General features: G+C 43.0%; 1 protein-coding gene across 1 annotated transcript in view; it reads left to right on the top strand.

The window, feature by feature from the left end:
• LOC311234062 (integrin alpha-V-like) overlaps positions 1-17,187 on the top strand; it is a 128,343-nt gene that overhangs the window by 30,807 nt on the left and 80,349 nt on the right. The window contains exons 8-13 of the mRNA XM_084321157.1: positions 1,964-2,008; positions 13,993-14,036; positions 14,416-14,472; positions 14,785-14,837; positions 14,985-15,060; positions 16,019-16,148. Of these exons, the coding sequence (XP_084177283.1) occupies positions 1,964-2,008; positions 13,993-14,036; positions 14,416-14,472; positions 14,785-14,837; positions 14,985-15,060; positions 16,019-16,148 (405 nt within the window). The remainder of the gene's footprint in view (positions 1-1,963; positions 2,009-13,992; positions 14,037-14,415; positions 14,473-14,784; positions 14,838-14,984; positions 15,061-16,018; positions 16,149-17,187) is intronic.

Here is a 17,187-nt window from a genome sequence, read left to right as displayed (position 1 = left end):
TGGTAAGCTTTGACTGACTTTTACGAAACTCTGAGAATTTTTTGTCTCTTTTTGTGGTTCTAGGTTAAAGGCCTCGCTAGAGTAGGTTTTGAGGTCTCTAGATGTGACTGTTTTGTGACAGCTTTTTGCGGGTACAGAATATCATATAATGATCACTTAACCCGCATGCTATAACCCCTTTATTGGAGATCTTGGACTGAATGAGGTCAATGGTAGTCTGTCTTGATTCACATACACATGTGGGTTGGGTGATTAGCTGGCTGAGGCCATGCAGATCACAAAACCTATTGAATGACTTGAAGACGGGTGCATCTTTTCGTTGCATATCCGTGTTCCAGTCTCCAATAAGAAATTTGGCGACATCCTCAACTCCAGCAACACCCGTCAAGTGTATCATAAAAGCCACTATGATCTGGCGGTCTGTAGATTGAGCCAACTAGTACGGATTTCGCCCTTTCTAACAGGATTTCAACCCATACAGTTTCAATTGATTCATGATTCAGTTCTGTTAATGAATTTGGTATCTTTATGTATGTACATACAGACACCACCTCCATGCTTGTTCCTATCATTCCTGATTATTGAGTAGTTCTCAAATTCTATCTCTGGATATTTTACAGAATCGTCAAGCTTAGTTTCTGAGAAGCACAATATGTTTGCCTTACCAGTAATGAATAATTGTTTGATTTCATCCAATTCGTTTTTTAGGCTGTTTATGTTGAGGTGGAAAATGTTCAGTCCATTTGCGTTGGTTATTTTGTTGATGTTGTCCGGTTCGAAGTATTGTTCATTTGTGTTCTGTTCCTTGGTGTGTGTGTGTGTGTGGGGGGGGGGTATTTGTTGTCATGGGTGGGAAGGGGGGAGGGGGGGGGGTCTTTTGTTGTTGTGAGTTTCTGGCTGGGCTGTTGGGTGATTCCTTTCTGGTCGGATCCCGCGCCGTGCTGGAACAACAAAGGACTCGTTCCAGGTAGATTCGTTCATGCTAGATTTCACTGCTAGCTAGCAGGCTGTTGTTTGCCGACTGTCTTGAGTCCCGGACCGGAACGGCACCGTTTTTCAAAGTTGCTTATTACAAGTTGTCAAAAGTTGTCCTACCTTCTCCCCTGGTGCTGCCTGACTGTGACGCATATTCTGTCCAATCCCTGCCAAGAAAGTTGGTAATAAAAATGAATCCACATGCTCTGTTGTTCTTCTTGCTGATTGAAGAAGGCCTGGCTATTCCACGCGTTATTTCAGCTTAAAGGAACACGCCAACATTTTGGGAAATTTGCTTATCGTCTTCTCTAGAGAGAGACAACAACCAGTTTCCTCTCTGTGTGTTCAGTAGAAAGCTATCTGGCTGCACGTTAGCCTAGCTTAGCACAATGAATGGAAGCGGACAGTGCTGGTTAGCCTAGGGAATTGTCCAACTAACACCTCTCCCGAAGGCTAACCAGCACTGTCCGCTTCCATTCATTGTGCTAAGCTAGGCTAACATGCAGCCAGATAGCTTTCTACTGAACGCATAGAACGCATATCTATCTTCTTGTCTCTCTCTGGAGAAGACGGTAAGCTAATTTCCCAAAATGTTGGCGTGTTCCTTTATGTCACAGATTTGCTGTCACAGATAACATAACGCTAATGATTCCAAAATTATGCGCGACTCGTTTAGAATCGGCTTTGCAAATTTGCATCTTCTTGTTGCATGTAGCATAACAACGGACGCAAAGATAACATTGACTGCCATTTGGACTGCAACGTTAGTATAATAATGACTGATCGTTGCCACGGCTGCAGGGTCTTCTCTCTGATCCTTCAACTCCTGACCAGGGTCGCACTCACACACTTCGTCGTGTGAATCACCACACCGAACCATGACGTCCACATTGTGAAGTCACGAGATGAATCACCCCTAATGGTGACTACTCACACCTACAGCACCTCGTATTAAAGTGTGTGTCCGTGTGTGTGTGTCCTCCTGCAGGCTATGCAGTGGCTATAGGAGACTTCAACAGCGATGGAGAGGAGGGTGAGAACACACAGACTCTGGCTCTCATGTCTAAATACTCACTCACTCACTCACTCACTCACTCACTCACTCACTCACTCACTCACTCACTCACTCACTCACTCACTGGCCATGTCTGAATAGTCTCCAGCAACACTTGTAGTATTATACTATTAGGGATGCCCCGATCGATCGGCCACCGATCGTTATCGGCCGATAATCAGTATAAATATGCGATCGGTGATCGGTGATAATGCTTTATTTTCGCCGATCGTCAAAACCGATCTCATTCGCTGAGTTCTGTGTCAGACACCGGGAGCTGCACTCACTCCCACACAGTGGTGCAGCGTCTGCTCCCTCGTCTGCTCCCTCCAGCCCCTCCCGCGCGCATGTAAACACGGGTCTAGTCTAGTGAGACGGGAGAACGGCGTCTCCCTGAGTTAACGTTAGCTACCGTTACAAAATGACCCAGTCAACCATTCACTTCCAGTCCAATACATGATGAGGCATTGTCTAACCGAACGGTATCTAGCCGGCCAGCTACCGATAGCTAGGGATGCCCCGATCACGTTTTTTGCCACCGATACCGATCACCGATCGTCGTGAGCCATATTGGCCGATACCGATTGTTTTTAATTAAAAATAAATTAAAACTTATTTTATATAAAACGTTTTTTTTTTTTTTTTTTTTATAAAATATATCTATTATATAATTAGACTTGTACTTGTATTATCTGCGAGACATCGCCACCACGTTTAAGTCAAAATGCTCGCTATCTGCAAACAGCTCCACTGTCTGTGTGTACTCTAGTAGCCTCCAGCTCCAAAAAGGATTCTCCGGCGCTGCAGCGGGACCCTATTGGTAACATTACTGTGCTTTGGTCATTTCACATTCAGCAAGCCCTCAGCTCGAATACGCATTAAATCAATGTTATAAGACATTTATATCAAGAGCTATCTGTAGCTACTGCTAGCCGGCTAGATGACGTTAAGACAGAACTTTAGTTCAATGGGACATTTCGTTTTGAACAGTAAACTAACGTCAGCTAACGCAAGCTAACGGAGGTATGAACATGGACTACTAGACTTTCTGGATCATTTGTTGATATCAGGAGCTATCGGTAGCTAGCCGGCTAAATACCGTTAGACAATGCCTACTAAACGTGAATAGTTGACTGGGTAATTTTGTTTAAACAGTAACGATAGCTAGGTAGCTAACGTTAGCGCAGGTCGAATGCACTACAGACTCGAGCAGAGGAGCCTCCTCTCAGTCCTCAGTGTTTACAAACTCTACACGGGGCGGGCGGGGCTAGGGAGGAGGAGCAGCGGCAGTTTGCAGGTCGTGTGTGTCTGAGACAGACAGCGAGTGAGAGCTTCGCTTGATCGGTTTCCGCTATCGGCGAATATGACTCATTATCGGAATTCACAGATTGCATATTTATACTGAGTATCGGCCGATAACGATCGGTGGCCGATCGATCGGGGCATCCCTACCGATAGCTCCTGACATCAACAAACGCTCCAGCAAGTCTAGTAGAGACGTGTATGATACCTCAGCTAGCTCATGTTAGCTGACGCCAGCTCACTGTTCAAAACGAAATGTCCCACTGAACTAAATAGTTCACAGAGGCGCTGTATCAACGTTATATAGCCGGACAGCAGTAGCCACAGATAGCTCCTGATATCAATGTTTTATAACACTCATTCGATGCGTATTCGAGCTGAGGGCATGTTGTTGAATATGATCAATAGGGTCTAGCTGCAGCTCCGGAGAATCCTGGCCGTAGCTGCAGGTTACTCGAGTATAGGTCTAGCTGCAGCTCCGGAGAATCCTGGCCGTAGCTGGAGGCTACTAGAGTACACACAGACAGTGGAGCTTGTTGCGTGGTGGCGATGTCTCGCAGATAATACAAGTACAAGTCTAATTATATAATATATATATTTTATAAAAAATTAAATAAAAGAAAAATTATATAAAATAATTTAAAAAAAAATTAATCAAAAACGATCGGTATCGGCCGATATGGCTCACGACGATCGGTGATCGGTATCGGTGGCAAAAAACGTGATCGGGGCATCCCTATACTATATAGTATATACTATATAACAACTTTGTGGCCTTCATCAGGGTCATCATGGAACATATTACAAACAACATTTTCCCTTTGTCCCTCTGTCCCTTTATCAAGTTTTACCTGTTTGACATATCTGGCTAATGCATAAAGGCTCTATGAAGGCTGCCTACATTATCTATGTAGACTACATAAAGGCTCTATGAAGGCTGCCTACATTATCTATGTAGACTACATAAAGGCTCTATGAAGGCTGCCTACATTATCTATGTAGACTACATAAAGGCTCTATGAAGGCTGCCTACATTATCTATATAGGCTGCATAAAGGATCTATGAAGGCTGCCTACATTATCTATGTAGACTACATAAAGGCTCTATGAAGGCTGTCTACATTATCTATGTAGACTACATAAAGGCTCTATGAAGGCTGCCTACATTATCTATGTAGACTACATAAAGGCTCTATGAAGGCTGCCTACATTATCTATGTAGACTACATAAAGGCTATGAAGGCTGCCTACATTATCTATGTAGACTACATAGTGACTCTATGAAGGCTACTTAAAGGGTGTATGAAGGCTGTATAGAGGCTCTATGTAGGGTTCATAAAGGCTCTATGTAGGCTGTATAAAGGTTGTCTGTAGGCTACATAAAGGCACTATGTAGAATGTATAAATGCTCTATGTAGGCTGCATGAATGCTCTATGTAAGCTACACAGAGGCTATATATATCTATCTAGGTTGTCGTCGGACGGGCGCTTCATCAGTGCTTCCAGTCATCCCGATCCTCCATGCATCTGGCTAGCTCGCCGGTGCTTTCTGCTCCCGCAACATATGTTAATGTGGGGCGTCCTCGTGATCTATGCCCGTGTGTTGGCTCCCACAGCACCAGTTTGCTGGTTGGCAGCTCATGGTGTCTCTGGCAGTGACCTGCCAGCCTCATTCTCCTGACTGCCACTTTCTCGCTCACCCTTAGCACCCCCCCATACAAGTTTGCATTAGTGACATGCTCATCCCTGTTGATGTTGAGCACCACACGCATCATTCTGGTGTAGCACCCATCCAGGGACTTCTGCAGGGTGGGCTTCAGGGTCCAGCATTCACTGCCATACAAAAGGACAACTCAACTGTTGCATGAAAGAAGTTGAGCTTGATTTGACTGGTCATGCCGTTCAGAGCCCTCCACGCAAGCGCCTTCCTCACTTTAAGGTCTTGCTTGGACAGGTTGACCCACGAGCCCAGGTAGGTGGATGATCCGGGAGGATGTTATACATTATGACCTCGGATTTCTTGGCATTTAGCCTAAGGCCAACCTTGGTGCACTCCGTCTCCACTCTGCACAGGAGTTCCTGTGCCTGCTCTACGTGGTCAGGCTACATAAAGGCTCTATGTTTTTGTCTTCATCAGGTTTGACCTGTTTGACATATCTGGGAGTTCTCTCTCCCACTCTGTCCTCATCTTGGGAGCTCATCTACCTGTAGCTCCGGCTAGCTGTGAGGTTACCCAGGCTCTCATTTTCCCCAGTAGGGAATTTCTATGTGCATTTAAGCACCGGAATGCCCGTCTTCTCTTGTTCAGATTACAATTGGTAATTCCAGTTTTACTGACCCCCCAGGCATTCAGATGGTTTCCCTGCTTAATACTTTTACATTTTTACATACTTAAATACTTAATACATTTGGGCCAGTGCTTTTACGCATGTGTAAAGAAGGTCCCCCTGGGTAGCGCAGTGGAGAATGCACTCGCCTACCACCGCAGAGACGATCAGTCGTCCCTACTAACACAATGGGCAGTGTTAGCGGGTGGGAAGCCGGCGGGGAATGTGTCCTGGTCATTGTAAACTGCGATTCCTACTGGTCGGTCGGGGCGCCTGTTCAGCAGGGAGGGGATCTGGGGGAAATAGCATGAACCTCTGCACGTGTTACATTCCCCCAGTGAGAGAAAAATACAGAAAAAGTGAGAGAAAAAAATTATAATAAAAAAAGTCCCGGACTATTCAATCTATCATTAGAGCCTTTAGCACAATATATAAGACAATCCCAATCCATAGAACCAATCGTAATCAAGGGCACACAACAAAAAATTTGTTTATATGCGGACGACGTAATATTGTTCATGCAAAACCCCAACACCACATTGCCTCATCTGCTCAAGTTGATTGAGAACTTTGGTGATTTATCGGGATTTAAGATAAATTGGCCGAAGTCGGCTTTCCTTCCACTTAACACCCCTGCAAAAAAAGATATAACCCTCCCAGGAGAGATACCGATGGTAAAACATTTTAGATGCTTGGGAGTGGAAATATTCCCCACCATAAGACAAACGGTGAAGCACAATTACACAAAAATCCAAAACAAAATCAAAGACGACCTTGATAGATGGGCAAAACTTAAAAACACAGTACAAGCACGGATATCAATAGTTAAGATGGATGTACTACCTAGAATCAACTTCTTCAGTTCAATGCTACCGTTACCCCCTCCAGAGGGTTACTGGAAAAGATTACACTCCTCCACATACAAATTTATTTGGAATAACAAACCACCACGTATAAAAAGATCCACCGCACAGAGAAATAAAGCAGATGGTGGCATGGCATTTCCAGATTTTTTCCAATATTTTAAGGCGTACACATTAAGACCATTGACAACATGGTTTGACCCCCAAGCATTAGTATCCTGGAGAAAATTAGAAGAAAACATAGTAGCCCCACATAGACTGAAGGACATAGCATACACTAAACTACCAATCAAGCACTGTGAACAGAAATTTGGCCCCATAATTACTCATGCGATCCGGATATGGCGTGAATCACAAAAAAAAAATCCTAACCCACATAAATGGCACAATCATACTCCCTTATTCAATAACAATGCACTCTTAATTGAAAAACGACCTATAAGATTCCCTATATGGGAAGAGCAAGGCATACACTCATTAGGGGATGTTTTTAACAAACAGGGTTTTTGTAGTGATAAAAAAATACGCAAAAAATTTAATCTCACCAAGTCCACATGGCTTTTTTACATACAGTTACAGCTAAGTTTGAAGTCCCACGGTGTTCCATTAGACATACCAATTGAACACCACAGATACCACAAATTCTTCTATGAAAGAGAGACATCGAGAGGTTTTGTTTCAGATTTGTATCATCAATTACTAACGTCCTCGTATGAAACCCTCCAAATAGACTCTGTCTGGAGGAGGGATATACCAGACCTGGAAAATGACTTTGATTGGCAAGGAGCCTGGGCAAATGTCCGACTTACATCAAGGAACCCGGATCATCAACAAATCAATCTTAACTATATTCACAGGACATACTTGACTCCTATAAGACTGTGCAGAATGGGTCTTAAACAAGACTCCAAATGCTCCCAATGTACAAATGGGGACGAAGGGACATTTATGCACATGTATTGGGACTGCCCACCAGTTAAGGCATTCTGGAAAGATGTGACCCAACAATTATCAAAACTCGTATCTTGGAATATACCTGTACACCCCTCGGTATTACTATTGAATGATGTTTTTGAGTTTGCAGTAAATCCACAGCTAAAGAGATTGGTTTTATCGGGTATCACAGTAGCTAAAAAGCTGATCGCATCACGCTGGTTTCAACCGGAAAAAATGTGCCGGAAAGTTTGGTTTCTTACATATCTAGATGTGATTTATCAAGAAATATCTACAGCAAGAATTCTGGGTCTCAATGAATCCAAAATGTCAATGTGGTTAGAAGTGGTGGAGAGAATAAAAGCTAGCTTATAATGGTAGTGTCTGGTTAGGTGCGAGGGATAATGGAGGTACTTCCCAAGGTGGGGTCCGGGAGGGGGGGGTTCGAGCTGGAGCATATGTGTGTAGGTTTTTAGATAACAGGTATTAGGGGTATATCTTATATAAGACAATTAACTAAAATGTGATTTCATTGGATGTGCTCTGACAATTAATGCTTGTATATCTTATCGTGTGTTGTCATGTTTGTTTATGTTTGTTTAAAAAATAATAAAAAAATTAAATACAAAATAAAAAAAGAAGGTCCCCTATTTGGCCTGTTACTATTCATAACCTAGACTAGTTGGCTAACCTGCTATCCTTATTCTCTACCCCTTGTCTATTCTTTTTAGACTAGGGCAAGGTTTTCTTAACTTCTCAGCCATTTCCTTTGACTTGTCAGTGTTGGATACATGGCTGGTGTTCTTTTACACATGGATACTCTGTCCCCTACTTTTACACATGGATACTCTGTCCCCTACTTTTACACATGGGTACTCTGTCCCCTACTTTTACACATGGATACTCTGTCCCCTACTTTTACACATGGATACTCTGTACTCTGTCCCCTACTTTTACACATGGATACTCTGTCCCCTACTTTTACACATGGATACTCTGTCCCCTACTTTTACACATGGATACTCTGTCCCCTACTTTTACACATGGATACTCTGTCCCCTACTTTTACACATGGATACTCTGTCCCCTACTTTTACACATGGGTACTCTGTCCCCTACTTTTACACATGGGTACTCTGTCCCCTACTTTTACACATGGATACTCTGTCCCCTACTTTTACACATGGGTACTCTGTCCCCTACTTTTACACATGGATACTCTGTCCCCTACTTTTACACATGGATACTCTGTCCCCTACTTTTACACATGGATACTCTGTCCCCTACTTTTACACATGGGTACTCTGTCCCCTACTTTTACACATGGATACTCTGTCCCCTACTTTTACACATGGATACTCTGTCCCCTACTTTTACACATGGGTACTCTGTCCCCTACTTTTACACATGGATACTCTGTCCCCTACTTTTACACATGGATACTCTGTCCCCTACTTTTTCACATGGATATGGATACTCTGTCCCCTACTTTTTCACAGGGAAACGTTGTTTATCCCTCTTCTTTTAAAGGGCCAACAGGGCTTTGCGACAGCTTAGCACATTTATCCAATAGGATGAGCCAGTATGAGATATAACTAACTATAGTTATATAATGCAGTATGAGATATAACAAATGTTATGAATGATAACCCTAGTTATATTAATGCAGTATGAGATATAATGAAGGTTATGAATGATAACTAGTTATATTAATGCAGTATGAGATATAATGAAGGTTATGAATGATAACTAGTTATATTAATGCAGTATGAGATATAATGAAGGTTATGAATGATAACTAGTTATATTAATGCAGTATGAGATATAATGAAGGTTATGAATGATAACTCTAGTTATATGAATGCAGTATGAGATATAATGAATGTTATGAATGATAACTAGTTATATTAATACAGCATGAGATATAACAAATGTTATTATGAATGATAACCCTAGTCCTAGTTATATTAATGCGGTATGAGATATAACAAATGTTATGAATGATAACCCTAGTTATATCAATACAGTATGAGATATAATGAAGGTTATGAATGATAACCCTAGTTATATTAATACAGTATGAGATATAATGAAGTAAAATTTGTCACACCCCTTGTCATGGAAATAAAAATCACATTCCATGTTATTTCTTTTTTATTTCTTTTTTTAACTTAAATTTGTATTAAACATTTATAGACATACAACACAACATATACAATAACATCAACAACCCTATTAAACAGACATAAACAATAAAGAAAAAAAATGTAATACCCAAAAAATGAAAATAAAAAATGCTGACTTGAGCAAAATTTCCACATACATAAATAATGAAGTGTAAAAACATAAAACAGTTGTCATACCCTAAACAAAAATAAAAATAGAAAACATTAAGTGTGTGACATGGGTTCAGAGACCCTCCTTGAACCTCTTTCCTCCTTTATCCTTCGTCCTCTTGTGTTGCATTTGTTCCTTCCTCTGTGATGTCGTTTTTTGTTCCCCTTATAATCCTCCCACTTTCCCCATCTTTCCCCAAATTTCTCTTCCTGTAGCCTCAGCATGTGCGTTATCCTCTCCATATCCTGTATCTCCTCTACTATTCCTACCCATTGTGCTATTGTCGGTGGGTCTTCTTTGTACCACAGTCTCGTTATTGCTTTTCTGGCCGATATCAACATTATCTTTATTAAATACTTGTCCCCCCCTTGTATTCCCTCGTGTGTCAGGTCCCCTAAGTAAAGCACCAGTCCCGTTTGTGGTAACCCGTATCCTAATATTCTGATCATTGCCTCCCCTATCTCCTCCCAATACCCCTTCAGCTTCTGACATCCCCAGAATATGTGTGTGTGATTTGCCCCCTCCTTCCCACACATCCTCCAGCATGTCCTTTGTGTTGGTGCATACTTTCCCTTCAACTCTGGGGTTATAAAGAATCTGATTATGTTTTTCCATCCAAACTCTTTCCATACCCTTGATCCTGTTGTTGAATGCTGTACCTCGCATATGCTACCCCATTCCTTCTCTGTTATTTCTATCTCTAATTCTCTCTCCCATTTCTCCCTTATATAATCGGTCGTGTGTCCCTTGCTGTTCATTATAGCCTGGTACAGTGCCGAAATTACCCTTCCTTTCCCCCCTTCGTATGCCCACACTATCATCTCGATTATTCCATTCTGTTCTTCGTCCTTGTCTCCTCTTATTTCTTTATTGTAGTAATCTCTAACCTGTAGATATCTGAAGTGGTCCCTGTTTTCTAGTCCAAATTTCTCCTTAATTTTTGTAGGGTTTGCATTTCCCCCTTCTCTATAATTTTGCATATCGCTGTTGCCCCCCCCTCTCCCACCTTCTGAATCCATGGTCCAACCTCCCTGGCTTGAATCTCTTGTCATGTGCTACCCATCTCAGAACCCCTGACTGCTTCTCCAATTTGTGTGTTTTTACTACTCTGTTCCATATGGTCAAGGTGCACTTGGTGATTGGATCTAACAGTCACTCTTTTTCTTTGAATAGTTCCCTATCCCCCACCAGAGCTTGTACCTTGTATCCCTCCCCTTCTTTTTCAATGTCTTTCCATCTTGCCTCATATCTGTCGTTACACCAGCACGTCACTGCTCTCAGTTGTGCTGCATAATAATAGTCTTGTAGGCTGGGTACTGCCATCCCTCCCTTTTCCTTTGGTAGTTGTAGTGTTTTATATCTGACCCGTGGTCTTCTCCCCGCCCATATGAACCTCGATATCAGTCTGTCCCACTCCCTGAATTGATTCTGTGGTATTTGTATCGGTAGTGACTGAAACAGGTATAGTAACCTTGATAGTATGTTCATCTTAATGACCTCTATTCTTGAATTGAAGTCCAAGGGCATTACTGTCCATCTCTCTAAGTCTCTCTTGATGTTCTGATTTATCTGTGTATAGTTCGCCTCAAACAGTTTCCCCACTCCTCTCGTGATGTTCACCCCTAGGTATTTAATCTTGTCCATGTCCCACCTTATCCCGTACTCCTCCCTAATTTCCGTCGTTGGGGTAAAGTTCCATGCTAATGTCTGTGTCTTTGTCACGTTTAGTTTGTATCCTGAGTAGTGGCCGTATTCCTTCAGTAGATCCATCAGTGCCGGGAAGCTCTTGTCTGGTTGCCTCATGTATACTATCACGTCGCCCGCAAATAGGCCTAGTTTATATTCCGTTCCCTTTATCCTTACTCCCTTGATGTCCTCGGTCTGTCTGATCAGTTGTGCCAGTGGTTCTATGAAAATGGCGAAGAGCGTTGCATGTTATTAGTTCTTAAAGTAAAGAATACTGAACCTCTACTGAAAAGACAGTACTGCTACTAAACCATCATACAGTTAAGATACTGAACCTCTGTACTGAAAAGACTGTACTGCTACTAAACCATCATACAGTTAAGATACTAAACATCTGTACTGAAAATATTACTGCTACTAAACCATCATAAAGTTAAGATACTGAACTTCTGTACTGAAAAGACTGTACTGCTACTAAACCATCATAAAGTTAAAGGGGAACTATCTTATAAATGACCTTTTCCAGTGTTTAGGGTTATTTTCTAGCTATGTGGACCAGGGTTTCCGTTAGAATTTTTTTTTGCAGGTCCGAGTGTCCGGTAGATTTCAATCTACCGGACAAATGGGATAAATTCCGGTCAGAGTTTATATTGAGCTTAAAAACAATTGATAGGCCTATATAAAGAATGACATCATCAAGGCATTTATAATATTTTAACTTAAAACTATGCTACTTTTGCGTATATACAGTCATTAATATATTCCAAATAAAATAAGTCCCTCGAGACTGCGTGCTGCTGCCGACTTGAGGTGTCGGTGGGCAGTCTGCCCGACCTTAATAAACAGCAGTCTGTTATAATCACATTTTTATGAGCTAACGAATTCCGTTATATTGGACATTTGTATTAATTATATCAAGCGAAGAACTGAGAAATTTGGCAGAGAGACGGCAACATTATCGTGGGTTTGCGTGATGTATATCTCCACCTGCCAACGACTTGGTGCTGGTCATAATGTCCGGTGAAAACAACTCCCTCCAAGCACAACTTGACCACCCGAACCGTACCAAAACAGGCCAAAATTAAATAGCCCATGCGACGAACGATTCATTACATTCGTTTCATCGTTGCTCCACCAAGCAGCCGGTCCAACAATATCAGCGCGAGCCGGCCAGCCGCCTGCAGTTAGTTTGCAAGAAGCATCCAGCTGCAGACCCGCAGAGCAGCTTTCCAGGTCTGGGGACCGCACTGTGCCAGCAAAGCTGGTGGGTTCTGTGGGTCTGCAGCTGCATGCCTTCCGCAAACCCAGCAGCAAGCTCTCACTGACACAGCGTCGTCATTACCAGACCGGCTGCTTGGCGAAGCAACGACAACAAACGCAATGATTGTTTCGTTCATCGCATAGGCCACCCAACTCCAGCCCATCCAAATACAATTCAAATAATCAAACTGTGCCCAGAGGGAACTATTTTCACCGGACACTATGACCGGAGAGATTAAATTTGTCGGACTTCAACAGATTTTGCCGGCCAAATACCGGTAATTACCGGCTAACGGAAACGCTGATGTGGACTTATAGTAATAGGATCTATGTCTCTAATTCTCGATTTGGCGCATTCTTCCAATTCTCCTCTCACAATAATGTCCCTCCCTCAAGTGAGTCATCTGAAAATCTGCGTGTCCTCCCGGCTCCCTCTCGACTCGAGGAAGTCCACCACCGCGCTGCGCCACAGACAGCTCATGCTCCCGAACCGAGAGAGAGAGAGAACTGTAAACACTCTGCGTGTCCTCCCGGCTCCCTCTCCCTCTCGAGGAAGTCCACCACCGCGCTGCGCCACAGCTCATGCTCCCGAACAGAGAGAGAGAGAACTGTAAACACTCTGCTGTACTCTGTCCCCTACTTTTACACATGGATACTCTGTCCCCTACTTTTACACATGGGTACTCTGTCCCCTACTTTTACACATGGGTACTCTGTCCCCTACTTTTACACATGGATACTCTGTCCCCTACTTTTACACATGGGTACTCTGTCCCCTACTTTTACACATGGATACTCTGTCCCCTACTTTTACACATGGACTGACTGTCACTCTCTCTCTCTCTCGACTGACTGTCACTCTCTCTCTCTCTCGACTGACTGTCACTCAAAGTGCTTATGGGCGGAGCCAGGCCATAACAGCCTGATTTCTTGAGGCTGAAAAATGATGGTTTTGAGTACTTGATTAGAAATATAAACCAATGCATTTTTTTGAAAAAAAACGTACAGATGTCTTCAATAGACTCACAGGAATTGTGTAAAGTTGCCCAAATAGTGCTAGGAATAGTAAAATAGTTCCCCTTTAAGATACTGAACCTTTGGCATTTTCAGACACAGCAACTCACTCAATTTGCCAGCTCATAGGCATGGCACTTTATGTAAGACGAGGTCAGTCCATGTGTTTCCTATAAGACGCATCTTATTGTCTGAATGGAAGGATATTTGTTTGTTTGTTTGTTTGTTTGTTTCTCTCCAGATTATGTGACGGGAGTCCCACGAGGAGACAAGTCACTGGGATATGTAAGACTCACAGACAGACAGACAGACACACACAACACACAACACACACGCACACACACACACACACACACACCCACACACACACACACACACACACACACACACACACACACGCACACACAGACACACACACACCAACACACACAGACACACAGACAGACACACACACACACCTACACACACACACCTACACACTCACACCTACACACACACACACACACACACACACACACACACACACACACACACACACTCACAAACAGACAGACGGACAGACTCACTCACAGACACACACACACACACAGACTGACAGTGTTCTGTCTCAAAGAGATTAATCTTATTTCTACTTCCTGTTTCCCCTTTCTCTACTTCCTGTCAGGTGACCATCCTGAATGGACTCAACATGGAGGCTATGGTTAACCTGACTGGCTGGCAGGTCTGTCTACCTGTGTGTCTGTGTGTCTGTCTGTCTGTCTGTCTGTCTGTCTGTCTGTCTGTCTGTCTGTCTGTCTGTCTGTAACTGACTGACTGACTGACTGACTGACTGACTGTCAATCTGTGTCTGTCTCTCTCTCTCTCTCTCTCTCTCTCTCTCTCTCTCTCTCTCTCTCTCTCTCTCTCTCTCTATCCTCTCTCTCTCTCCCTCTCTCTCTCTCTCTCTCTCTCTCTATCCTCTCTCTCTCTCCCCCTCTCTCTCTCTCTCTCTCTCTCTCTCTCTCTCTCTCTCTCTCTCTCTCTCTCTCTATAGATGGCATCTTATTATGGTCATTCAGTAGCAGCTACTGACATCAACAATGATGGGTGAGTACAACTAGAATCCAAATAATCAATTAATCAACTGATTGATTATTATTACTAATCGATTGTATTAGAATGAGATTGTATTAATCTCATCTTGAGTACTGACTTTATTGATCTGTTATTGATCTCATCTGGTTTATTGAGTAGCTTTGTAGATGTACTAGTGGGAGCTCCACTCTTCATGGAACCAAAGTCTGATGGCAAGCTGAGAGAAGTTGGACAGGTAGACATGCACACACACACACACACACACACACACACACACACACACACACACACACACACACACACACACACACACACACACACACACACACACACACACACACACACACACACACACACACACTGTCTTTTCAACAATTTCATATGACTTCCTTAAATCTGTGGAACATGTTTTTGTAAAGAAGGAAACTAGTCTAAATGTAATTTTAACTATTTATTTTTCATTTTCCTTTGTATTGAACATGCTTCATTCATTAAATCTAAATGATTGATGGACAATGACATCATCAGGGTTTGAAGTCTTTAGATGAATTATCATTTTCAACAATATTATATTATATTCATAGTAAACACAAGATACTTGTGCCCTAATGATCATATATCATTGACAGATTAGTTGTGATACCTTAGTATAATTACAATAAATTCAGTGAATGCGGAGTTATTATTGTTGATAAAGTACGTTTTGTTCTGAAAGGCTTCCTTTGAGCCATAATGCCTTCAGCAGAACTCCTGTAGATCAGACAAAATAAATACAATATGTAAGGGATAATGTATAGCTACTGAGGCGCCTCGCCGAGGTGTTCTAAACGTCAGTGAAGGTCAATTATTTTGCGACAATGACCGAGTATAGCTATACATTATCCCGCTTATTACATGGCTAACTTACTAACAATATACCTAATTCATTTTACACCATTGACAAGACGATGCAGTGTGTGTCAGTGGGCTTGATTGCTCCAGCTGCGAAAAGCAATAATCACCGGTGATCATTGCGCGTTGCCCACGGCAGCGGTCAGTTATCGAAAAATAATTCACCGCTGTCAGGGGCTATTGACCAATCACAATCAAGCATTTCGGCGAATGTGAAAACGCCATGTAATAAAAATCAATAATAAATACAAAAGTAAATTGTGTGTGTGTGTGTGTGTCTCTCTCTCTCTCTCTCTCTCCAGGTGTGTGTGTATCTGGGCGGGGGGGACTTCTCGTTCCTGCGTCCTCAGAGGCTGTCGGGCTGGGAGGCCTACGCCAGATACAGCTCTGCCATCGTCAGCCTGGGAGACCTGGATATGGACGGCTTTAACGGTAAGACACACACATACACACACGTACTGTATACACACACACACACACACACACACACACACACACACACACACACACACAAGTATAGACACACATATAGACACACAAACACACGCAGTGTGAAGTAGCAGTCGTATATGTGAATGAGTAGTCCTATAAGAGCAGTCCAATAGGTGAAGGAGCAGTCCTATAGGAGCAGTCCTATAGGAGCAGTCCAATAGGTGAAGGAGCAGTCCTATAGGTGAAGGAGCAGTCCTATAGGAGCAGTCCAATAGGTGAAGGAGCAGTCCTATAGGTGAAGGAGCAGTCCTATAGGAGCAGTCCAATAGGTGAAGGAGCAGTCCTATAGGTGAAGGAGCAGTCCTATAGGTGAAAGAGCAGTCCTATAGGAGCAGTCCAATAGGTGAAGGAGCAGTCCTATAGGTGAAGGAGCAGTCCTATAGGTGAAAGAGCAGTCCTATAGGAGCAGTCCAATAGGTGAAGGAGCAGTCCTATAGGTGAAGGAGCAGTCCAATAGGTGAAGGAGCAGTCCTATAGGAGCAGTCCTATAGGTGAAGGAGCAGTCCTATAGGAGCAGTCCTATAGGTGAAGGAGCAGTCCTATAGGTGAAGGAGTAGTCCTATAGGTGAAGGAGCAGTCCTATAGGTGAAGGAGTAGTCCTATAGGTGAAGGAGCAGTCCTATAGGAGTAGTCCTATAGGTGAAGGAGTAGTCCTATAGGTGAAGGAGCAGTCCTATAGGTGAAGGAGTAGTCCTATAGGTGAAGGAGCAGTCCTATAGGTGAAGGAGTAGTCCTATAGGTGAAGGAGCAGTCCTATAGGTGAAGGAGCAGTCCTATAGGAGCAGTCCTATAGGTGAAGGAGTAGTCCTATAGGTGAAGGAGTAGTCCTATAGGTGACCACATCAAACAAGAGGTGGACGCGGGCAAATACTGCGGCATGGTTATGCTGGACCTACAAAAGGCCTTCGACACTGTCAATCACTCCATTCTGATTGACAAGCTTAAAGCAATTGGTTTTGATAGTCTATCAGTGAGCTGG

Source organism: Notolepis coatsorum, assembly GCF_963971535.1.
Source record: "Notolepis coatsorum genome assembly, chromosome: 9".
In the NCBI taxonomy this organism is placed as follows: Eukaryota; Metazoa; Chordata; class Actinopteri; order Aulopiformes; family Paralepididae; genus Notolepis; species Notolepis coatsorum.
The sequence above is the reverse complement of the archived record's forward strand: the minus strand, read 5'-3'. Positions and strand labels throughout refer to the sequence as shown.